The 26049-nt window shown below is 46.4% G+C and overlaps 1 protein-coding gene across 1 annotated transcript in view; it reads left to right on the forward strand.

Moving 5' to 3' along the window:
• Nucleotides 1-26049, forward strand: part of PSMC3 (proteasome 26S subunit, ATPase 3) — a 226388-nt gene that overhangs the window by 108806 nt on the left and 91533 nt on the right. The window contains exon 6 of the mRNA XM_069623108.1: nucleotides 23541-23678. Coding sequence (XP_069479209.1) covers nucleotides 23541-23678 — 138 coding nt within the window. The remainder of the gene's footprint in view (nucleotides 1-23540; nucleotides 23679-26049) is intronic.

The raw sequence follows: 26049 nt of genomic DNA on the forward strand, positions 1-26049 counted from the left end.
AATTCAGAAGTGCTTTTGCCACTGGGTCCAATGTAGAATAAAAATAGTCACACAAGTCTGTTTTTCCCCCTTTGCTGTTGAGTTAGTACAGATAATGCGCAGCCCTTTTTTTCATGCACATACAACATAAAAGGTTTAGTATAATCAAGGTTGCCCATAGCAGGTGAGTTGCATAATGCAGATTTTAGAACATCAAACCTTTTTTGCTGAGCAGCAGTCCATGGCAAGGGAACTGGGTTGCTGCTCAGTGTTGGTTCTAGCAATGGCTTTGCTATAAGCAAAACATGGGAATCCACTGTCTGCAAAATGAAATTGTTCCCACAAATCCTCGAATATCCTTCTGTGTGATAGGGACAGGTATTTTCATTATAGCTTCTGTGCGCTGAGGGTGTACGCTCTCCTTCTGACAATAGGTGTCCTAAATGGCCAACCTGTGTTTTGCAAAACTGTAACTTCTTTAGGGACACTCTATGTCCCAGTGGTGCTAAAAATTGGAACAGCCATACAGTGCATTCTATTCATTGCTCTTGGATGTCTGCAGCCATCAATAGATCAACATATTGGAGCAGTATAGTATTTGCAGTTGGTATAAACATGTCTAGCTGTGTTTTCAATGCTTGGCTGTAAACACTTGGACTTTCAGTGTAACCTGGGGGCGGGGGGCTATGGAAAGTATAGGGCTGCCCTTCCCCATTAAAGGCAAGTCGATACTGTCTTAATGGATCGGAATGCTAAAGTAAGCATTTTTAAGATCTATATAGTGAAATATTGGGCTGAGGTGGTATTATGGTAAACAGGGAAGTCTGTGCCACCGGATACTGTGGTGCCACAATTTCATTTATTGCTCGTAGATCAATAATTTGTCTCCATTGTGCTGGAACACAGGACTTCCCATCAATTTGTTTTTGCACATGAAGAATTGGGCTGTTGCAGGGACTCGCCGCAATTTCTTTTAGAATCTCTTTGCATAATAAATCCTGTATTATGGGCTTGTTTCTTTCTAGCCCTTCCCTGCGGATTTTATACTGGGGAATTTGTGGTAATAACGCACCTTGCTTAACCATTATTTTCACTGGGTCAACAACCATGCACCCTTCATCATGGGATCCCGTAGCCCATAATCACAGGGTCAATTCCCTTAAGTTCAAGTGGCATTTCGTTAGTGACAATTGCCAAAACATTTTGAAAAAGACACAGCATTACATGTTAGGTACACTCAGTCGAGTGAGCGAGAGGCATGCAAAGATTTCAGCAAGCACTCCATTCCCAACAGGTTTAAAGTACATTTATCAGTGACAATAAGCTGAGCCGTGTAAAATATAGGACCTATGCTGAACTGTACAAGGTCAGATATTGGACTTTGAACTGGATTATTGGCGAATCCCACGGGAGTATTTACTTTCCCGGGGAGGGGAGTATGGGGCACTAGTTCTAGTACTGATGTTTTTAGTATGGGGCACTAGTTTGTGGGAAATTGATGTATTGGATGTGCCTGTATCAAGGAGGAATGTTGCCTGTTTGCTTAGCGCTATAGCCTTTACAAATGGCCCCTTTGAATCTACAGGAATACTTTTACGCCTTTTTACCTCGCCAGGGCTGCTCTATGCTGTGTAATTCATTGCATTGTAATAATCTTTGTAATATTCCCAAGCTGAATATTGCTGGCCTTGCCTACGGTCAAAATAATTATGCTGTTGCTCGTTATTCTCTGCTGGTGTTCCAGTATGTGTTACTATACTACTCCCAGCCTCAGTTCTTACAAAAGGTCCCCTTGTCATTCCTCGCCCATAAGAACGGCCTCACCCTCTCCGGCGCAACAGGCACTTCCTTATGCAATGGTCTTCTGCCTTGCAGAAATGATACGCAGTGTCTATCGTAACTGCTCCATTATTTGGCGGGGCACTAGCACCTCTTCCCCCTCTAAACATTATTCTTCCCCTTTGCATACACACATTAATTACCTCTGCCGCTTTCTGGAAAAGCCTGTTACATTAGTGCTGTGGTTTTCAATTCCTTCATTTTCTTCTCCTTCTCCCCTTTATCTTTAGCATGGCGATTTGCATAATCTCTAGCCATAGTCAGAATCTGGGCAGCAGTTTGAGTTGAACATATAGACTGATAGGTTTGTAAATCATTCTTTAGGTGAGGCAACAATCCTTCTACAAAATGCGAACAAAAGGCTTTCTGTCCCTCCGGCATAGCCATGTCCATTTCACTAAACAATGTAAATGCTGCTTTTTCGTTTGTGCAAAATATCTTTCTACTGACTCCCCTTTCCTCCTGCCTGCAAGCAGTCAATTTGTCCCAGTTTCTGGATATGCGCCATCAATAGTGCTGGAAGAGCTATTCTTTCCTTTAACAATTCTCCAGTTTTGCCTCTTTCTTTTGCTGCCTCCGTCATCTCATCCCATTTTATTGGGGCGGGGGGGTCTAAACTTTCTTGCGTTCTGCTTTGGCACCATATATCTGCTAGCAGAATACATGAAAACAACTGTCTGCCAATGTGAGTGGACCGGTTTTAAGTACCAGGTCTCTCCGGGTGTACCACTGTTCTTGATTGTGTCTATTATTTGGATAATCTTTGGTAAAAGACAGTAATTCCATATGGTTCCAAGGGACATGAACCTGGTGAGTCAGGTTCTCAGTATCAAACCCAGGCACCTTTCTGATCGGAAATGCTTGAGTTACCATAGACTTTGATGGGGCATTTAGGATCCATAACATTTTTGTCAATATTGCAGGACAGAATGTTGTCGCAAGTTTATGCTCCTTAACTGCTTGGCCTACGTCCTCATAATTATCTGGTAGGGGATACACTTCTTCCTTAACGTTTAACCTTTTATGCAGCTCCCACATGTTTGCCCAGCCTTTGTACTATTGAAAATACAAGTGTATCTCGCTCCTTGGGCACATATACTTTAGACTGTTCCACTACTAGTAGGCAATTTTTTATCCATGCCAGCACTACCTTTTCTGCGGTTTCTGTGTCTTGGGCTGTAATCCTGTAGGCATGATGTGGCGAGGAGATCACCTCAGCAACAAGTACCTGATAGGAGGTTTTGGCCTTTTTACCATCCAATATTCTAGCAATGGATCTGCCTCATCCTGCAAGAAAAATCTCTTGTCCCGATAACTGCAGTGCGCCCCATGCCCAACGTCCACCTTTGCCTGGTCCCCGACCGTGGCACATTTTATGAGGTCTCATTTGGTGGTGCCAATTGTGGGAAAATACTTATTTGTATTCCAGCCTGTGTTCAGAATAAGGCAAAATGAAACACTGGAACAGAATGTTGTCTTCTTCTCAAGAGACAGAGGTCTTTATTATAGCTGCAGCGATCTCCACATGGTTGTACAATCTGCCATGTGAACCACCTACCCACTCATCTGTCTGTGTCTGTCATCCCCAATTCAAAAGGAGAGCATTTATACATTTTACAGCTAGTCTAGTCTTAAAACAAGGCTTTGACCCATGCTAAATCTGCACTCGGGTCAGACAAAACAAGAGGGACCCTGAAGAAGGCTTACTCAAACTGACTGTTAAATTAATATATTTTTTTAAATCAAGAAACCTTGTGCATAAGAGTTTATTTGATAACTTGTCACTGTGAATCTCTGTGCAACTTCCCTATTGCTCACATTGACCTCTTGAGATAAGCCTGGCTGCTCATAACGCTAAAACAAGAGGACCCGCTCACCGAGTGGGTCCTCGTATCCCACAATCTTCTTGGACTAAGAAGAGCCACTGCTCCATGGAATCGCCAGAGAAGCAGATCTGGTACCTTTTTCCCGACCCAAGCCTCCACTCCAGAGGAATGAGAGAATTTCTCCCTCAAGATGTTTGACCTCCATGCCAGTAGAACCCGCTGCATCTAATGGAGCTGGTAGGGCTCCCTCATGGGATCACTTCTGCACGTCTGTGGTTGTGACTGGATCCAAAGAGGCTCAGACTTAGTCATTGGAGTTGGCGCTGATCAGTGCTGCAAACACCGGATCCCCTCTGGATTAGGCATCTCCCCTTAAAAGCATTCATGTCAAAGATGTATGACATCTGTGACGAAGAGGGAGAACAGGTGCCCTTCAGTTTGGAACCTTTAGTCTCCTGGGAAGAGAGGGACATTCCAAAGGCGTTTTGTGGGGAAGGCGATTACATCCAGGGTCTGGCCTCAGATCTCCAGGAGGCTAGTGTTATGGACACATCACCTGAGCTAGACATACTTTCAGCCCCCACCCCTGGTGAGCCTCTGGGCTCCTTCAAACAACGAATGTCGAAGGGGGCTGATATCCTGGGGCTATCTGCTCCTTCCAGGCGTAAGATTTAGTTTGACGACATCCTGGATAAAGTCCCCAAAAGGGAAACCTTGCTACCTTTTTAATGCTGTAGTAGAGGTCGCTGTATTGAAGGTGTGGGAAAGGCCCTCATTTGCAATTGACCGGAAACTGGGTAGGATTTTCATCTTTATGACCTGTCAACCCTAGAACATTTTGCTTGGACTTGGTAATTATTTTACATAGTCTCTAGGTGAGTGGGAATCTTTTTCCCCTCACCTAGTCTTTTACTCTTTTTATGGGTGACCTTTGTATGTCTCTTTATAGTGTATGAATGGAGTTATAGTTTCCTATAACTTCGGAGTGACTGTAATGTACTATGGCAGCACACAGCATTTTAAATGCAGTGGCTTCCTTTTAATGTTGTTATTTCTTGGGTGAACTACTGTTCATAAGAGTTAAAGCGGGATTCATGTCACCCTTGCGTTGATTTTAGTGAGCCAGCACACCCCCACCTTATGTGGAGTGCTGGGGGATGCAATGTATCCTCCGTCTTACTTACCTGGTAACTTTTTATGTTACAATTGCAAGTTTAGCTGAAGCTGGTGGCAGTGTAGCTACTTGTATGACTTTGCAGGCTGTCAAGTCAGCCTTGGTATTGCACAGGAGGGCCACCATTCTGCTAGAATGGTGGGCTCCTTCTTTTATCTCCATTTCTTGTCTGCTTGTTTTTTCCTACGTCGTCTTCTGCCATTCTAGGCAGGAACGACCTTGTTTGAAGTTTTGTCTTCGGTGGAAATCCTTTGTATTCACTGCCAAGGCTCCAGAGTGTCTGAGAAGGCAGGAAGTGAGGGAGTAATCCAGAACTCTGCATCTCTTTGTCTTTAACTTTTCCTGAAAGGAACCAAGTCCCAATGGGGGGGGGGGTCTGGCTGTCCTGATTGGACAGCCAGACCACCCCTTTCTGTAAATTGCAAGGAGAGTTGAAGACATTGTGCTGTAGGTCCTGATAAATGATCTGATTCTGGAAGCCGCGGCCAGTCGACCACTGGTGCTGAATTAGTTGAAGAAAAGATGTTTGTAGTAATTTCCAGCTACAGGAGAGGGGGAATTTTAGGGGGGGAGCATCACGAATGCGACGACTCCTAACCAGAGGCTGGTGAGATCTACTATACTCGAAGACCTGCATTTTGAGCCATCCCACAACCTTCGTTAGGAAAGATTCCTCCTTCCATTTCTATGGACCCCCAAACTGTTTGCTTTTATTTTTGTATCTGACCTGTTCTTTGTACAGTGCAGTGACACCTTACACTGGCATTTGCTCATCTGTAATGGGGAAACAGTAATGTCCTTCAGGCTGTCAGTACTGGGAAACATGGTTTCCCTTAGTATAGTTACTTGTTACTACTTTTAATGACTCATCACTTGTGGTACCTTTTTATCATTGAACAATGCATTTTACAATGCAGTACAATGGGGTACACTTTGTTATGCCCTAGACTAACACTCAGAGGATTTTTGGTTACTTTAGGGGTGCTAAAGCTTGTGGCAGCAGTGACTTTTGACCATTTTTATTTTGGTGCATTTCGTTTTAGCCTTACCTCGTTTGGCTACCAACTGTGGCTAGTGGTGAAACATGGCCATGCCACTAGATTTTTCCCTTGTCTTTGGCCATCTTGTCTTTTAACCTTTTTCCTGGCCTGTGCCTAGTACATTAGTCACTCCAAAGTTATAGGAAACTATATGGACTTCCAGTGCCCTGAAAAGCGGAGGCTTTTGGTGGGCTACTCGATTTTGTTTGCTTCCAGGAATTGACCTGGGACTGTCTGGTCCCAATCCACATACTGGTGCCACTGTGTCTGGGTGGAATAAATGAGTTTTGCCGCCAACTTTTTTGGGAAGGCTGTTGATGGCGCCATGGAGACTATGATTGTTAGGGAGAATTCTCATAAATGTGCTAATTCCCTTCACCTTAGAAACCCCAGAAACTTTGCTGGATTTTGAGGACTTGTTTTTTTTTACCTGGAGTGTGCAAGCCTTTTTTTCCCACTCTCTCTCATGTATTTTGATATGTGTTTTACTCTTGTGTTCATTGATTGTGGAGTTTTAGACAACTCCATAGGCATCATCTTTTCATTGGTGTCACACAGCACCCTCAGTGCAGTGACACAGGGAAGCCTTTTAGGCTGTCCCAAGATTTAAATACCTTCTCTGGGATAAACTACTGCTTCCCAGAGAAAGTAAAGTGAAATTGACTTAGTCTTTCCAAATTCCTAGACCCATTACACCCTATCTTGCAATAGAGTGCTGGAGGGATTACTTAGTATCCCCTGTGTCTAGAAACTCATGTAGCAGTCAAATGCTACCCTTTCCTATCAAAACGAACCATGATTTTTCCCGACCGCGAACAACGGTAGAGTTAAATCGAGAGAGCCATGTTTTTCAGGATGGCATCTGAGCACCCTCTGTAAAAACGGGTCCCAGTCTTCTTTTACCGCCATTCTTTTTGGAAAGGTACTTCTAGAGTTTGTCTCTGTGCGCCAAACCGTGTTTGGTCCTGTTGTTCTACGCCTTTGGTGGGCTTCAGGACTGAAGAACGCCTCTGGCGCCCGAGTGTCAGGGGTGGGCAGGAAGTGAGGGAGGTGCCCGAAACTCCCTGTGCTTAGTCTCCTAGGAGACCCAAATGCACTCTTGCGTGATGGCTTGCTGACTATCCGGCAAGGACAGGCTGGAATGAATGGGAGGAAACTGGATAAAAGGCAAGTCTCTTGGCTTGGAAGGCAGAGTCGACCACTGGAGCGAAAGAACCGAAAACTAACTGGAAGTGGACGGCTGTTTGCCTGGTGAAGCCCTGCTGCAGGTCTGAATCGCCAAGTTAATCTCGACAGAGAAGCCCTTCAAGGACGACTTCTCCCTTTTGAGTTGGTGGGACCAATCAACTCGACAATAAGCCACCTGGATACCATTCTCGGAGTACTGCAGGAAACCGAATAACCAGGGAGAGGGACACCAGTTTGTGTGCTTGACTACAGCTACCGGAATTAAAGAATTGCCAGTTGCCAACTTTTTGACCAGTGCAGGAGTCCCCCGACATCCTCCCTCTTGTCTCCACGACTGAGGCTCAGGAACAATGAGATCTGCAGAAGTCTTCAGCTGCATCCTTTTCTTCATTGTAAGGTACTGTGAAAACCTGACCGAGAGGACTTACCTCTCACTGTGAAAGTGCTTGAAACTTTGGCAATTGCAGGCCTAGATAGCCTGTGACCCAACATATGAATCTTTCTTTTACAAACTACTTCTGAGAACTCTGGCAAAGACTTTTCTGTTTAACTACCAGAACTGCTTTACCTTATACAAGACTTTAGCCCATTGACTTGGGCCTAACCTACTGCATTGAATTGACTCCTCTGGTGAACTCAAAACTATTTGCACTGTTTAAGAATAACTGTAATCTTCTTTTTCTTAACCTATGCCTTTTTGCTCCTACATCAAACGCTCTGAATGCAGTTTTGCTCCTCCAAAAGAACACACAACATTAAAGTCGCTCAGCCAGATCACGGCTAAGCCCTTTCCCTAGCGTGGAGGCTGTAACTCACGCTGGTCCTTTCGTGGGCAATCTTTCTCCTGCTCTCCCCATGGACAATACAGCTCAGGGCCTCCGGCAAAGGCTCATCTGGTAGCCACCTATACCAACAAAGAGGCCCTCGTAGGGGCAAGGTTAGAGGCAGGAACTCTACTCCTAGAGGCTCCACCTCAAAGTGACTTGCTGGTTTGGGTCCCCTCCCTGGCTTCCCTGGTTGGGGGGGTCGCTTGTCATCATTCATCCACGCTGGTGAGGGAGATCACATCAGACCAGTGGGTGCTAAAGACTGTTGCCCACGGCTACTGCATCAAGTTCCTCTGGCCACCTCGATACCACCCACCAAGAAGCAGACGCCTGTCACCAGAACACCTGCTCATACTGCTCGAAGAGGCTCAGGTCCTGCAGGAAAAGGGTGCCATAGAAGACGTCCCCATTCTCCAGGTAAACAAGGGTATTCATTTAGTGTACTTCCATGTAACCAAAAAGGATCTCACCATGCGCCCTGTATTAGACCTGTGCCTGGCGAACAAGTATGTCAAACCTGAAAAATTCAGGATGACAACACTACAGGAGGTAATCCCACTGCTGCAGCAGGGGGATTACATGGCCACATTGGACATGAAAGATGCATACTTAAATATCTCAATGTTGGCAGCGCACAGAAAGTACCTCATGCTCATGATAGAGGACACCCACTATCAGTTCAAGGTTCTCCCCTTTGGCATTGCCTTAGCACCACAAGTATTCACGAAGGTACTGGCGGTAGTAGCTGCTCAGCTGTGCAGGCAGTCCATCCCTGTCTATCCTTACCTCGACGACTGGCTCATAAAAGGGGATTCGTGCGAAACATGTCAAATACCCAGAAGACGGTAGATCTTCTCTTCAACCTAGGTTTCTCTAGCAACGAGAACAAATTCCAGTCTAAACCCCAATCAAGTCAAACAGTTTCTGGGCACTCTAACTCAGACCAAAGATGGCCTTGACTTTCCCTTCAACGAGCGGGTTTAAAACATGCTGTTGCAGATCCCTCACTATGTAGCCAGTCACCAGATGACCGTCGCAAAGCCATCCTTCTGTTGGGTATGATGGCTTCCTGCGTCTACCTAGTTCCTCACACTCGTCTGCACATGTGCCCTATGCAAGAGTGGCTTTCGAGTCAATGTTGTCAGGCCGGTGGGACAATCTAGTGGTTGTCTCGGCAGCCCTCGTTCAGTCTCTGCAGTGCTGGTCAAGGGAAAACCTTCTGCAGGGGAAAACCTTCACCACCCCTGCAGTAGAAGCCACTCTCACCACAGACTTGTCTCTGACAGTGTGGGGAGCTCACATCCTTCAACAGATGGCGCACAGCTTGTGGTCCCCAGCGGTAGCATCAAATCGCATCAATCTGTCGGAACTACTAGCAGTGTTTAAGGCCCTGGAGGCCTTCCAGACACACTTCCAGGGGAAGACGGTTCTAGTCCTCACTGACCGTATTACGGCCATGTTTTACTTAAACAAACAAGGGGGAACTTACTCTCTGGGGCTGTCCAAACTGTCCCAGAACATATCAAAGTGGGCTCTCGACCACAAAATGTTCCTCTTTTCACAACATGTTCCAGGGGAACTCAATCTTCTGGCGGATGTACTCAGCAGAGACCCCCCGCCCCCTATCCGTAGAGCACGAGTGGCGGCTACAGGAAGACATTGTACTGAAAGACTTCACAGAATGGGGCTTTCCAGAGATCAACTTATTCGCCACTCTGGACAACACCCAATTCCCAGATTATGCCTCCAGGTACCCTCAGAACTGCTCCAAGAGGAACAGTCTTTGGATAACATGGTCCAGGAAATTTCTACGCTCCCCTCCCCCCCAATGTCAGTCTCACACTTCCAGGAAGCTGCTGTACCCGTACAACATGCTATCTCAAGACCAAGGGAAAACACTTCATCTATGCCCTCAAACTCTCAATTTAGCAGCCTGGCTCCTGAGGTCATAGAGTTCGGGCACCTCACGCTCACTCAAAGATGCAAGGTCCTACGCACAGAGGCATGGAGACCTAACACCAGGCATTGCTACGCCAGCAAATGGAAGCGCTTTGTCATCTGGTGTAATGGCAAGGGCATCAATCCCATTGAATGCTTACCTAAAGATATCGTCCTGTACCTAACCCACCTATTAGATTCAGGACTGGTTTTCAGTTCTCTAAAGGTCCACTTAGCCGCTCTTTCGGCATACACCACGTCCCAGAGCAAGTTTTCCGGGTGGGAAATTCCTATAATTAAAGCCTTTATTTCCAATCCAGCTCCCGGGTGGGACCTGAATGTTCTTACCAGACAAATGGGGGCTCCCTTTGAACCCAATACACGAGGCCTAGCCTTAAAGCACTCATCTACAAGACCGCATTCCTGGTGGCGATCACCTCTATAAGGAGAGTTGGTGTACTGCAGGCCCTTTCAGTTCAGGACCCATTCATCACGATTCACAAATATAAGGTGGTTTTTGCATACGCACCCTCGCTTTGCGCCTACAATTATCTCGAGGTCCCATGTAAACCAGTCCATAGAACTACTCACCTTTTATCCTGAACCCCACTAACAAGGCGGAAAGAAGCCTCCACACACTGGATGTAAGGAGAGCAGTTATCTACTATTTGGAAAAAAGAAAGCCACTAAGAAAAACAAATCAGTTCTGGTAGAGAAGGGGACCCTGTCTCTAAATCGGCTGTCTGAGTGGATTGTAAACTGCATCACACTGTGTTACTCTCTCTTGGCAAGAGAGATTTACCCTTCACGCCTAGAGCACACTCTACCCAGGGCACAGGGGCTACCATAGCATTCATTGCAAATGTACTTCTCGATTCCATTTGCTTAGCAGCAACCTGGAGTTCTGTACACACCTTTTACACAACACTACTGCCTAGATGCACACTCTAGGTCTGATTCTCAAATGGGACAAGCGGTGCTAAGACATCTCTTTGCTACTGTTCCTTCTCAGATCCCACCACATCTCTGGGTACTGCTCGCTAGTCTATGCACAGCATGGAATGTTAAGCAGATACTCAAGCATCAGAAGACATGCATTACTCACCGTAATAGCATTTCTGATGATTGTATCTGCTTAGATTCAGATGTGCCCACCCTTTTTCCCTTCGTGGAGTAGAAGGAACAAAGACCTCTTACACCTTCTCTCTTCTGTACACGTTCACGCTTATCCGGCTCTCTCATGGCGGAAGAAACGCAACCAGAGGGACCTCGACCCGTGAGGGATTTTGGATACACTGAACGTCACGTTAGGGATAGTGTTCCAGTCACGCCCATGTCGACTTCCCCTTTCGATCTTTGAAAGAAAGATGCACTACACAGCGATTTCCACTAGATGTCGCACTATATATGCACAGCATGTGAATCTAAGCAGATATAATCATCAGAAATGCTATTACGGGGAGTAATGCATGTCTTATGCTTCTAATTTTAGTATTGTGTTATATTACCTGTTGTCATGTTTCACTGTTGTTTGGCCATAAGTAAAGAAGTATGTTTATACCCGATTGTTCCAAGTGTGTTCCTTCACTATTCCACTGTGTGTGATCATTGTGGAGCCCGTACAAGATCACCACCTCTTGAAACGTAGCCTAGACCACTCGCCTTGTTAACTTGAACTGGTTTGGAGAGATGTCCCAGCCACAATATAGTTTGGCCTTCTGTACATCCGCAAGGCCAGAGTATAGACAGTGAGTCCTACCAACGTGCTGCGACCTTGCTGGGCTGCAAACCACCAATACCCTGGGACCTTGTGCCCGAGTGCGGTGCATGGTCTTCCGTAGTCCCAATCCGTCGAAACTTTGGAGTCCTGCTGGATCTCCAGAGACACAATGCAAATCCTTGAAGACCCCTCACCAGTGTGAAGGACCAGATTAGTGAAGATAATCCGACCAGTGATATTCTGTCTTCATCCGGCTGCTGTAAAAAGGTGCCAAATCCACAGAGACGCGAGAATCGGTGAAGAAACCTTTGCTGGAAGCCTCCTCTGATGACTGCTGCTGCACGTTCCCATGCAGTGTCCAGTTCTTTTGTCTTCAGACCAAGAATCCACGGACCGGGTCCTGAAGGCATCCACTTTGAAGCTCTTCTTTTCTTCTTGGGTACGGTGTGGGCTTCGGTAATACTTACCTTATTTCTGGTGTGCATCCTGTGAGGCTGAGTGGGTGATCCGTTTCATTTGGAGTTTACCCATACCACTTTTCCCGGTCGTTTGAAATCTCTTCAGATGTTCTTTCTTCATCTTCCTCTTCGGCTCCAGTGGTCGACTTGTCAGCAGCTTCCAGGTTCCGAGTATTTATCAGGAACTACAGCACAACTCCTGCAATCTCTTCCTGCAGTTTACAGAAAGGGGCAGTTTGGATGTCCAATCAGGAGAGAACCCCCCCCATTGGGATTGGTTCCTTTCAGGCAAGGTGGAAGACAAAGGGCTGTGGAGGTTTGGACTCCTCCCTCGCTTCCTGCCTTCTCAGACACCCTGGAGCCTTAGCAGGGAATACAAAGGATTCCAGCCGAAGGCAAAACTTCCACTGACGTCGTCCCTGCCTAGAATGGCAGGGGAAGACATCAGAAACAAGAATACTTAAAGATGGCAAAAAAGAAGGAACCCACCATTCTAGCAGAATGTTGGCCCTTCTGTGCATTAACGCGGCTAAATTAGCCGCCTGCGACTAATACGACTAAAGAGTCAATAAGGTAAAACCACTACCACCAGCCATTCAAGTAAATTTGCAATTGTAACAACAATTTTACCAAGTAAGAAAGAAAGAAAGGGGGTACATTGTATTCCCCAGCACTCTACACAGGGTGGGTGTGCTGGCTCGCTATATACAATGTAAAGGGGATGAAAATCCATCTTTATGCCTTGGGAACAGTAGTTCACCCAAGTACATTAACGAGAAATTAACAAGGAAGCCCCGAAAAGGGCAGCCGAGCCTAAGCCCATAAGTTATAGGAAACTCCAACCATACACTATGGAGGGACATAAAAAGGTCACCCATAAAAAAGAGTAAATGACTAGGTGAGAGGGGGAAAAAGTCCCATTCACCTAGGAACACAGGAAAATATCCACCAATTCCAAGCAAAACATTTGGGGGTCGCCACAGGTCAGGAAGATTTATCGCCAATATGAAAATCTTACCTATGGGAGTTTGCCTATACCACTTGCCCAGGCCTAATGCTGGAACACATATAGGGAGTCTTCTGTGAAGCCCCTGAAAACTTCAACTAATTCTAAAGTGAATACTATTTAAGAAGATCTCCTATGGAACTCAAACTGAACCCTATCCTAACCTGCCTACAGCCGGCTTCGAGACCACTAGGGTCCCTCTTCTGCCTCTGAGAGAACTCCTGCTATAGACTAGGGAAGGGCTATATAAGATGGGGATTCTGTCTTGAAAAGTATAGCAAGTGTAAAAGTACTTACTTGCTGTGTGGTAACTGTATCTCTGTAATAGAATAAGTTACAAAGGGTCCTTCAGTTTATACTTGGCTTTGAGTTGCAGATTCGATTATGACCCTGCGTTTTGCTAACTTCTTTCCCTTACAGGCATCCTGTATGTGTGTCAGTGATTGCTAGTGATTGCTGCACGTCTTTGGAGAAACTTCTGCATGGTGGCCATGGTTTAGTTAACTTTCCATCTGTGCTTTTGGACCATCCTATGCTATATTTGCATATCTTCTCCCTGTAAGGCGAAGTGTCTTACACGGGTGCTGTAAGGTCGAGGTCCCTCGGGTTGTTTTTTTTCTGCCATCGTGAGTGGACACTTCTCGCGGAGTTCAAATTTCAGCTGACGCCATTTTGCTTTTAAGTTTAAATATAGTTAATCTTTCTGTCCTTTTCCTTCCGACATCGAGATATTAATCGACGCGCCTAGGCCCTTACAGTAGTCGGATTGGGAAGCAGTCATTGTACAATGCATTTTTCCTCCCCTTCCCTTTATTGCCTAGCTGCCTTTCACAGACATGGATAAAACACCCTTCAAATTCTGCCCCACCTGTAATGAAACATTTCTGTGGCTCGACAAACACAGGTGTGCGCAACCTGTGTTTGAACTGCAACCACAGCGAAGGGCACTTGCAAGCTCTTTAAACCTAAAGATCGCAGAACCAAGCGCTGGGCCCATCGCGCCATGCAGGTCGAGGCTGCCATGGACGTGGAGGGAGCTTCCAGTGACAACAGTGCCGCCGTCTTTTCGGTCGGCGAGGGCGACGGGGAACAGGCAAGATCCCAAGTGCAAGCCCTCGACCCTAGCAGACAGGTCGGCAGCACTGTTACGGGCACGACACCCGGTGGCAATAGCACTTCCATGCCACTAAGCACACACCCTGTAGCGATGTGTCAGTGCTGGCGACCAAACGCCCAGATACGGCGTCTAGGTGGAGATCTGTAGATTCCCTGTCCTCTGGGCACTCGAGGTCCTGATCGTCCTATGACAGTCTCCGGAAACCGGAAGACGCCATCCATAAAACCACATTGACTGGACGCTGTACATCGGTAGACGAGGCGGAGGTCCTTTCTAATTCCGAAACTCGGCACATCTCGTCGAAATCGGCTTTAAAGTCTAAAAACACTGGGTTGTCGAACCTTGTTAAAACACATGTCCCAGAAGGCCTTTTAAACGCTTCCCATTCCAAGAAATCTTCCTCCAAGAGTTCTAATCACAAGGACAAGTCACATAAGGACAAAGACAATTCTCATAGGGACAAGTCTACACCTTCTAAGGAACCTTTACCTGTCCCACAAGAAGAGGGTTCTTTGTCTGAGGCCTTGGGGCCTTCTTGCTCCTACACCTTCAACACAAGTCCCTGCCATACCTTACCCTGGGGTTATCCCCAGTTCAGCCCTATGCAAGGCAGAGGACATAGATAGGGTGATGTCCAGAATTACTTTTTTTGCAAATTCTTTTGAAAAAAATCCTCAGGCTGTCAAATTTTCAAATCACACCACCTCCTGCTCAGGCTTCCAGCTCTCAGCCACTGTCTTCATCCCAACCACCGGCAAAAAGGTCTCGCACTACTGCTTACCTTTATGACATTCATGCAGACACTGAAGTGTGTAATGAGGACTACCAACACTGATCAATACGGTGGTGGTGGTGGTGGTGGTGGTGATGATGATGATGAGGCAGCGGTGTATACTATGTCTTCACAAATTTAACAGGATTCCCCAGTGCCTGATTCTCTGGTAGATACTCGGCCCCTACTCAACAACATATTCGTCAAAGCAGCTGAGCTCTTCGGTATTTAAACACAGGAGACTCAGCAAGACAAATATATCCTGGGAGACAAGAAAGCCGCCACCCAGTTCATCCCCATCTTAGTCTATCCAGAGAAGAATCCAACCTTCACTGGAAACACCCAATCAAACACTGGCAGAAAAAAGTTTCTGCCCAGTGCGGTCTGACGCTTTATATATCGGGGAACAGCCTGATTCGCTCGTTGTCGCAACTTCCCGGAAGAGGGTAGGTACACCACTAGCCTCTTCTGAGGCTGCCCCAGACAACGAAAGCAAGAAGCTCTATACCATGGGCAGGAAAGTTGTGGCTTCAGCAGCGTTTCAAACTAGGATCGCTAACAATTACACATTGCTGGCGAGTTATGCCTGCCATAAATGGGATGAGATTCCTGCATTCATTCACTCTACTCCAGAGCCTTTAAAGTCTAGACTTGCCCTAGTTGCAGCGGAAGGCAAAGCCACTGCCAAATGCATTCTCAAGAACAACCTTGTCGCTGCTGATAATGCGGGCGGTATTATTGTGGAAGGAACCATTATCAAGCGCCACGCTTGGCTATGCCAATCTAGATTTAAGCTTGAGACCCAGGCGACATTACTCAACATACCAGTGGAACCGACCGTGCTATTCGGCAAAGCGATAAGAGGATGCTCTGAAATCAGCCAAAGATGCTCTCAAATCCCTTGGGCATCTGACCAATAAAAAACCTAGCCAGAGGGGGTGGGAACAATTTTTGCAGTTTTTGTGGCAAAAATTCCCAAAGAGGCTTTGGATACGGACAAAGTCAAAACTCATCATGGTACAACAACCAGGGTCAAGTGTCCCAGGGTTCCCAAGAGGCCAGCGCAGATTCCGCTGCCGGGGTAGAGCCTCCACATCTAGAGGTGGAGGAACACCTCCCAAACAATGACAGCCCGCTACAGGTCCCCTCCCATGCTTCTCCAGTAAGGGGACGGATTTCACATTCACCCACGCATGGGAGGGAATAACCACAGACAAGTGGGTGCTATCAACAGCAGGAGGTTGTGTGGAGCTCCTCGAAAAAAACATCGAACCATCCCCCGCGCCAACGGAAGACCTCAAAGGAAGAACATCTCATCCTGATGGAAGAAGTCAATGCGTGGCTCCTCAAAGATTCCATCGAGATTGTGCCGTCCAACGAAGTAAACAAGTGTTATTATTCAACCTACTTCCTTGTGCCAAAAAAAAGATCCAACTGTGCGCCCAGTATTAGACTTGAGCCCTGTAAAGCCACAAAAATTCTGCATGACGCTACAAGAGGTAATACCACTACTAAAGGGGGGGGGGTTACATGGTAACTCTGGATATGAAAGATGCCTATTTTCATATTTCAATGTTCCCAGCGCACAGAAAACTCTTGCGGTTCAAGGTAGCAAACCAGCACTACCAATCCAAGGTGCTACCCTTCGGAATAGCTTCAGCTCCAAGGGTATTCACCAAGGTACTGGTGGTGGTGGCGGTGCACCTGCGCAGGGGGGCAATCCCAGTGTACCCCCTACCTGGACGACTGGCTGATCACAGGAAAAACACCCCATCTTTTCAAACAAAACACGCAACGAACCATAAACCTTCTCTTCCAATTGGGCTTCTCAATAAACGAGAAAAAGTCAAGTCTTGTACCAAACACAACAAAACAGTTCCTAGGAGCTGTATTAGGTACAAGAACATGCTTAGCCTTTCCATCCATGGAAAGAGTGCAGAACATGCTTCGCCAAATACCCCAGTATCAAGCCGGTCTCCAGATAAGCGTACGCAAAGCAATGCGTTTGCTAGGCATGATAGCATTGTGCATATATCTAGTCCCACACGCACGTCTACGCATGCAATCGATGCAGGAGTGGTTGGCAAAACAGTGGTCTCAAACAAGCGGTCAGTGGGACGATCTAGTGGTTGTTTCACCAACACTAGTTCAGAACCTACGCTGGTGGTCAAAAGAAAACCCTTCCACGATCTTGAAGCGCAAGCGATAGTTAAAACAGACTCATTACTTTCCAGGTGGGAGGCTCATTACCTTCACCACACAGCACATGGTCTGTGGACTTTCATCACGGCACAGAACCATACCAACCTGCTGGAACTACTAACAGTATTCAAAGCACTTCAAGCATTCAAAGTGCAATTGACAAACCAGTCAGTTCAAATTCTAACGGGCAGCACCACTGCAATGTTTTATATCAACAAACACGGGGGCACACACTCTCGAAGTCTTTCCAAGTTAACGCAGAAAATATGGAAATGGGCACTCAGACGGGGGATATCCCTATCCTCCCGTCACGTTCCAGGGGTACTTCACACTCTAGCAGACTCTCTGAGCAGAGATCCCCCTACCAGAGCAGCACGGGTGGCAACTAGACCCAAGTGTCGTAGACGACATCTTCTCTCGTGGGGTTACTCCACACTAGACTTGTTCGCTAAAGGAGAAAACAAGCAATGCCCAGACTTTGCATCCAGGGTCCCCCAGCCAGACTCCAAGGGGAACGCCCTATGGATAAACTGGTCAGGGAAATTTGCTTACACTTTCCCCCCGACTCCATTAATGAGCAGGATAGTGAACAAGGTGCACAGAGAGCAGATGACGTTCATCCTAGTTGCTCCCATGTGGGCGAGACAGCCGTGGTGTCAACATCTACACAAACTGATGATGTGCGATCCCATCAAACTCCCGTGTCTAATCAACCTGTTAACCCAACATGGGGGGACAACAGTGCATCCTCAACCACACTCAATGAACTTGGCAGCTTGGCTCCTGAAGTCAGAGTTCGGACACCTTAATCTACCACAGCAGTTTATGGATATCCTCAAGGAGGCACGAAAACCAAACACTAGACACTGTTACTTCGACAAGTGGAGGATATTTGTAATTTGGTGTCAGTCTAAACAAATTAACCCCATAGAATGTACTCCTTCACACATTCTAAATGATATGCTCCACTTGTTCGATTCGGGGGTCAGTATTCAACTCCATTAAGGTCCATCTGGCAGCTTTATCAGCATATACCACCTCTCAAAGTAAGGTATCGTTGTGGAAGATTCCAGTTATGGAGGGAGTAAAAAGTCTCCACCCTCCAATTTCAAACCCACCTCCAGTATGAGAATCTCAATGTTGTACTCGCAAAGCTCATGGGCCCCCCATTCGAGCCTATGCACAAGTCCAGTCTTAAACACCTGACATACAAGACTGCCTTCTTAGTGGCTATTACTTCCATAAGAAGAGTTAGTGAATTGCAAGCATTGTCAGTGCAGGACCCATTCTTTATCATTCACAAAGATAATTTGGTTTTACATACTCATCCTAGGTCCTCCCCTAAATTCATTTCCAAATTCCAAGTGAACAAATCCATTCAGCTTCCGGCTTTCTTTCAGAATCCAACTAGCTCGGCTGACGTAAAACTCCACACACTGGATGTGAGGAGGGCGGTCCTTTACTACGTAAACATGACCAGGCTGCTTAGAAAAACAGACCAACTGTTTGTCTCCGTAGCACCAGGCAGAGAAAGAGACCTCATTTCCAAGAATGCCATCTCCAGATGGATAGTCGGATGTATACAATTATGCTATTCATTATCAAACAAGACACTGCCTTTTACACCAAGAGCTCACTACACACACATACAGCAGCTACATGGAGCTCAATACACACTTTCACTCGGGACTACAGCATTGACACACATTCCAAAGCATATACACAGGTGGGACAAGCCGTTCTAAAACATCTATTTGCTGCCGCTCCTTCTCACGATCCACCACTTTCTCCTAACACTGCTCGCTAATCTATGCATAGCATGTGATCTAAGCAGATTCCACAAGCCTCAGAAGGGATACATTACTCAACGTAATCGTATTTCTGATGCTTGTATCTGCCTAGATTCACATGCGCCCACCCTTCCTCCCGTGAGAGAAGGTGCATAGATGTTATGAGCTTTCTGTTACCCATCTGCTTGGATACACCTGTACTCACGCTACACTTCATGCCACCTCATGTCAGAACAAAACAGTCTGAGGGATCTTGACGCGTCGAGGAGCATGGGTACAGTGGACGTCACGCTAGGGATAGTATTACTGGAACACCCTTTTGGACATCCCTTTTCGAGTTTAGAAAACAGCTGTAATACTCCGCAGCTCCCACTAAATGTCGGCCTATGCATAGCATGTGAATCTAAGCAGATACAAGCATTAGCAATACGATTACAGTGAGTAATGTATCCCTTATGTTACCTTCATTACTTTAAATGGCTGGTGGCAGTGGTTTCATTTTCCTACCATTGTGATTTCCTACCGCAGGCTGAACCCTCAGCTGCAGTATAGCACCCATGGGTGACCATTGTGTCAAAATTGCCCCGGTCTTCTTTTTTTGCCATTTCTTGTTAGAAGTCTTTCTTGGGGTTTACTTGTTTGTTTTGCCTTTGGCGGGCATGAGTGCTGAAACCCACCTCTGTCTCCAGTGTCTCTGGCAGGGCAGGAAGCGAGGGAGGTGCCCAAACTCCCTGTCCTTGGTCTCCTTGGTAACCTGAATGCACCCAGTGAACAGAAGACAGTCGACCACTGGATGAAACATCCAACGAAGGAATCGTGAAGAGAAGCTTGCTTCATCCTCCTGGACCCTTGAACTACCCCGTGAAGCCCTGCTGCATTGCGGAAACTCCTTTTCCGAATCAACTAGAGAAGCTCTGGAGAGGATGACTTCTTCCCTACGGTTAGTGGGACCAACTAAGCCCAAGACGAACTTTGCTGGAAGACCTTTCTCAACTGGCTGTACTTCTTTGCTGCTGCTGGAACTGAGTGACAGGGGTCGAGAAATCCATAGTCTAGTGCATCATCTTTAAGCCAGACCAGAGCTCCAGGAAGAGCCTGAGGACCCTCCCGAAGCAGGACGACGCAAGCTTGAATAACCTCGCCAGAGTGCTGGGCTCAAGGAGTGAAGAAAGTCCATCAAGTGTCCAAGATATGCGGTGCTGCTATTTGCCGGTAGCTGAAACTGTGAAGTGCTGCTGAACTGCAAAGAGCCCATGGCTGCAACTGACCTCAGAACTGCTGTGCAGGAGTCCTCCAGACGTTGTCCTTCTTGTCCCCATGAGTGAGGCCCAGGAACACAGGATCTGCAAGTCTGCAACCAGGAAAGAAACCAGTTGGATCCTCTTCTTCTAAACTAGGGTACTGTTCTGACTAAAGGGTACTTGCATCCTTGTCTGTAGCTTGCATTATCTCACTTGAGACTTGCACTAGCTGCTTTTTGCAGAGTTGATCTCAGCGCTTCCTTCACAAGCCTAACAGCTTGTGGCGCAACAGTGATTTTCTACAAACCCTTACTTTGTGCTAGACTTGTATGCTATCTAAGAAGTGTCAGTGCTCCATAGACATTGTTCAAATTGATTTTGGCTGTCCTGGCTCCCTGCAGACTCTTCTGTCCCATTGACTTTGATTCCAACTGTCCCTCATAGGTGGTACCTTGTTTGAAACTGTTATTGCTGGGCAAAGTTTGCATCTAGACTTCATTGGGGGGTTTTAAAAGTGCTTGCATGCTCTGAGAACCATTAACCTTTTTCCTTCCATTGACCTTTCCTTTCCCCAACCTCAGAAGTTTACCATGTGCAAAAGTGATATATAAATGCCAGTACTGTCCTAGTAATTCAAGTCACCTCAGGGTGTAGGAAGTGTGGATGAAGCATCTCTAAACAGTATCTACTTGCTTATCTTGATTCTGAGAACGTGTTATGAAGTATATTTTTATTGTTGCACATTGCCCTTTTTAAAGTGTTCTTATTTAATACTGACCGTTAAATAAATAATTATTTTACTAGAAAACCTTGAGTGTAAGTGTTATTTGGATACTTGTATTTGTGGATTTCAATGCTACATCTCTACAGCTCACATTTACCTCTCTTGAGAGAAGTTTGGCTGCTCAGTCCCTCTACCAACTTGTGTAGTACAGACCTATACCAATAGGTGGGTTACCTAATACCAAGAGGACAAGACTGGTGTACTCTCCCTGAGGGTTACGGCATACAATCTTGCCTAACACACTGTTATAGCATGTTACTCCCAAAACACACTCAAACCCCACAGCTGTCTGCCTGCCTCCAGGCAGAGTATACCAATACTCTCTTGTGATCAATCTGTACCCGCTGCGTCGCCTAGCATGCAAAACATCTCTCTCTAGGAGACTTAACCAGTCGACTCACCTTCTGCAATCTAGGCCAGCTTCTCTCGCCAACCCTTATGGGCATACTGTCATTGATGACCCGAGCTAAAACGCCCAACCCGCAGGAAATGCCCTATTTACATAAAATCTGTCCTCCGTGCCCTCAAGTCAATAGTCTAGTTTAATCACCAGAACCGTTTAACTCTAAACCCGAATGTGCCCTAAACATAGGACATCTACCTCCGCTCCTGTCCCTAATCACTTTGACACTGCTAAACAATACTCGACAATACTAAACTATACTCCACAATATTCAATACCCTCCCTCACACGCACAGTTGCCGTTCGACTGGTCAATATTTGCACTCCATGGTCTGCTGGTGTTGCTTGGCTGTTTCCCAGAAGGTGCTCACTTCCCTGTCCTGGTCTGCCTGGACTTCTCGCAGACTTCGGCCAGGATTTCCAAGCTGGCTCCTGATGGCCTTTCCACGGGTACGCGTTCCCGTCTTCTCTAAATATGCGAGGGTCCTGCAGCCTCTCAAGTTCCGCGGCAGGGGAGACGACCTTGTGCCGGGCTGACACAGCAAACCATCAACTCTGCTACCAACTGTATGCCAGAGCGATGCTCAAAGTCCGCAGACCTGGAGAGCCCAACACCCTCCCCCAGTATGCACAGAGGACTTAGTCAACGGCAAGTTCAAACTGCGGTTTATTAAAATGAAACCAACCGGGATCGATACAAGAACACAGGTGGATTCCAGTACGTCTCAGCTTCTCCTGGCTCGCAGGCCAGTTTTAGTACAATATTACATCACTACTGTCATCACTCGGGCCGTTCTCCAAAAACCCATCGCTGTGTGGGATTGGCCATCAGGAGTCTAATAACCTATATGGTCACCTATGTGTTATTCTACTGCCTCTTATATGTCAGGTGGCTGGCCTATCCCATCCCGAATTTACTATCTTTAACATTGTTTTTAGAGTAGTCGGCCTACCATTGGTTCTCGCCTGTTGCGAACCACCCCTAGAGTGCTAAACTGTGATTTGCTAGAGCTGATTCCCCTAGTCCTGTGACTCGATCGAGTTCTCAGCTCATATTGTACCTTTTCAAGGTAATGTGAACGATTGTGTCTGTATTGTAACTTGTGTACACCACCTTTGCCTTATGAGGATATTCTCCCAACGGTAGCAACACTTCTAGCAATCTGCATCTGGCTGCTGGGATCGGCTTCTCTTCCCACCATGGAAGACTGTCAATTGTTCCATTCGGCTGTACCACGTGTTCAGAGACCGCAAAATTGAGCTCTGCAGCTCCTAATTATGAGGATTTATTCTATTTTTCCTGCAGCTGGTCCTTTTGTCTGTGAATTGGAATGTGTTTGTCCAGCCTGAATTGACTCAGCTCATATCCTGCTCAATGATTTAAGGCATGTTGTAATTTTCCTAAGCCTTATAATGCGGTTTCTAAGTTGTCCATGTCATTCTACATTCCCTCTGGGTTAGCTATACGTGGTTCAATCAGGTCCTCTATATACTCCTGTATATCCACACAATTATTGGCTTTAAGCATCAGCAAGCTTGCTCAGGATCTCTTATGTCTTGCGGTTTCTGCGTTACTGCATTTGGCTAATGACAAAATAATAGAAGCAATGACAGTATGTATATGTCCTCTAATTATAGAACAGTGCACGCATGTTCATTTATTCTAGTGTGTGTTTGTGTGGTGCAGTGCGGACTGCACGCGTGCTTCATGTCGAACGCTATGTAGTGGTGTCTCTAATGATGTCGGCAACATGGCTTCTTGGTGCTTAGTCCAGGCTATCCATATAGGTGTCTCTGACCATGGTCTTTGGCTCTTCACTCAAGCATGGATAGATCTGTACCGCACCTGGTCTGTATGGCTGGCTGAGGGGGTACTGCTCTGTGTATTTGTCGATCATTGGTGCATTTGGGATTCCTCTGAAATAGACTGGGTGGTTGCGTTCTCTTCGGGCCTTCTGTCTTGGCATGTACTTGATGGGAAGGGCGTGGGGGAGGGGTCCCAGGATCCCGACTCGCTCTTCAGGAGGGCAGCCTTTGCCCACTAGACTGGTTCTTTGGCACCCCTCTACTCACAGGACAGAAGTCTATTAGTTTAAAACATTCAAACAAATGCACAGATAGGGGTTCTTGTTTGCTGATGCCTGAACTATGAGTTTGGTTTTCTCTCTTTTTAAAAAGGAGCTCAGACTGTATGATAAATGTTGTAAAATATCCCTATTTCTGTTTTTGTCTAAAGGGGGTGAACAAAGACTCGTACCTGATTCTGGAGACTCTCCCCACAGAGTACGATTCCCGTGTCAAAGCAATGGAAGTGGACGAGAGGCCTACCGAGCAGTACAGTGACATTGGTGGATTAGATAAACAAATCCAGGAGGTGAGTGGTCTACCAACAGATACAGAGACCTTGAGCATGTTCCATGGGAGAAACCATGTGCCCTCTTTGCATTACAGCTGAACTGTTCGGCTGCGTTGGAGGGTCGGTGTGTAGAAGGGCATGTTTGATTGTAGTGAACTGCATATAGTTGGAATGTGCAGTTAGAATGGTGCAGAACAAGGTGATTGGTAGGTGCAAGACTCTGTAACATGGCTGACCTTGTGACTGTATCTGTAAAATATGGTGTTGGGGATTCCATTGCTGCTGTTCTGAGGTTTGAAAGCTGTTGTATAGTGTTATCTCATTACATGTGTGTGTGCCTATGTGTTACATCATTTAAGTTGTTTGTAATCCCACACTGTAACACAGATTTGTGCTCCGCTTGCTCAGCTCCTGAAAGTCTGTGGAACCATCTAACCTAATAACACAGGGTACCTACTAAAAGGAAATGGCAGACTCTAATGGTAGATGTAGCAGTGCAGTGAGGCTTACTCAAAGTAGAGGGGGAAGACTGGCAGTAAAGTACAGTTGGTCCCAGTAGTCACCCCCCAGAGAACACACTTTAATAACTGGTCATTTATACTGCCCTTTAATCAAAAGCAATTTACATTGGGTAATGCTCATTGTATTAAAATGTTCAGAAAGATGACAGGCTGAGTCGACTCTATCTGGATACGAACTTTAGTCTGCAGCCGCTGGCGCTTAACCCACCGAGCTACCTTACCAGCTACACTACACTTGTATACTTAAACGTATACACTTTTATTATAAGGTCACAGGTAGAATCTCGATTCTCAATTCCAGAAGTTTGATGAACAAAACAACGCTGTCATCAGCAAATGGTGCAAGGATGGAGACAATGGCTGGAGGCACCCTTGGACATCCGGGCTCAAGATATGGTGGAGTGATGAAGTCTCAGCACCTCTCTGGTGCAACACACACCCAAGTGGTGGAAGATCCTTGTGGATGCAGAGGTAAACACAGTCAAGGAAATGTTTGAGTGGAGGTTTCGACTCAGCAGATGTGGGGAGTCGATGGGATTATTCAGGAGGCTCCGACGCGAAGTCCAGTAGCAAAAAATCCACTCCTGGAATATGCCCAAGCGACTATACTTTGCAAATATTGCCAAGTGAGTAAATGTAAATGTCCTTCAGCAGATTGGCGGACCTGCCACCTTCAAGTTACACAAACAAAACAGCAAGATCGAGAAGCAGGGGCAAGAAAAAGTCATAATACCCTTGCAAAAAGGGGACGGGCGAAGGCCGGCCAGCAAATCACTAAATGGGGTTTGGGAGTTGGGGTCAGATGACAACCTTTCTCGCTGGTCACTAGGACTGCCACATAGCTTTAGACACCTTTACATGAAGTGACAGGGGATAGTCCAGAGACCTATACTGGCCTAAACCAGTTAGGATCAGTTTGGAGACTGCCATGATGGTCTAGCAATGAGTCAACGTGTTGGGAACGGTAGCTTTAGGACTACCTCAAGGTCACCCTGAAAAAGTCAGCCCTAGAAATGGCAGAGAGCGGGATAAAACAAAACATTGGTACCCTCTTGGTAAAGCCAAAACTAAAGCACAGCTACCACCAACCTACTCCCCAAAAACCAACGTACAGTGACACACTAACACAATGGTACAAATGGGGTGCCTTAGTCACCCATGAGACTGCACACCTTAGGGGAGGCCAATTCCTTCTACCTTATATAAGATCAATAGGGTTGCAGTGGCAGGAGAAGTCCCTCTGACCACTATAAATGAATGGAACCAAAAATGACAAGAGAAAAAGCAGAGTGGTGTGGGGGGTCCTAAACGTTGCCCTAGATTCCCCAAAATAGGAATTCTGCCTTAGCCTGTTTTCCCCTTTAACCACTGCTATTAAGTCCCAGTTCTACCCCCACAAGTGCAGAGAATGTGGAACCTACACAAGGGGACGTCCAAGGCAGACTCTATTGGCTGAAAACACTTCCCATACGGAGAGGGAAGAGCAGTAGGATCCAGGCCAATATGTCAGTGGCGAGCAAGTGGTTGAAATGGGCCTGCAGAAACCCTTATCCCCAGACTAATGGGAACCCTTAGGGTAACTATGGTGACTAACCCACCAACCCTGGGACCAGAGGTATGTGCTCGTGGTGCAAAAAAAAAAAACAGCAAGCAAATGTCTTCCTTTGCAGGTCAAATTGTAAGACCCGGATACCTAAACCTCAGACCAACAAGCCCACCAACCCAAAAGAACTGTATTCCTTCACAATAGTGGGACCTACCAGACACAAGTGAAAATAATGAGTGGCTCCAGAAAGATGTAAGAACCCCAACCAATCAGATTGAGGTGGCTCTATGGAAAAGAGCTGAACATGCTCCCACGGTGGAAA

This window comes from Ambystoma mexicanum, chromosome 11 (genome assembly GCF_040938575.1).
Source record: "Ambystoma mexicanum isolate Mex_15411 chromosome 11, UKY_AmexF1_1, whole genome shotgun sequence".
In the NCBI taxonomy this organism is placed as follows: Eukaryota; Metazoa; Chordata; class Amphibia; order Caudata; family Ambystomatidae; genus Ambystoma; species Ambystoma mexicanum.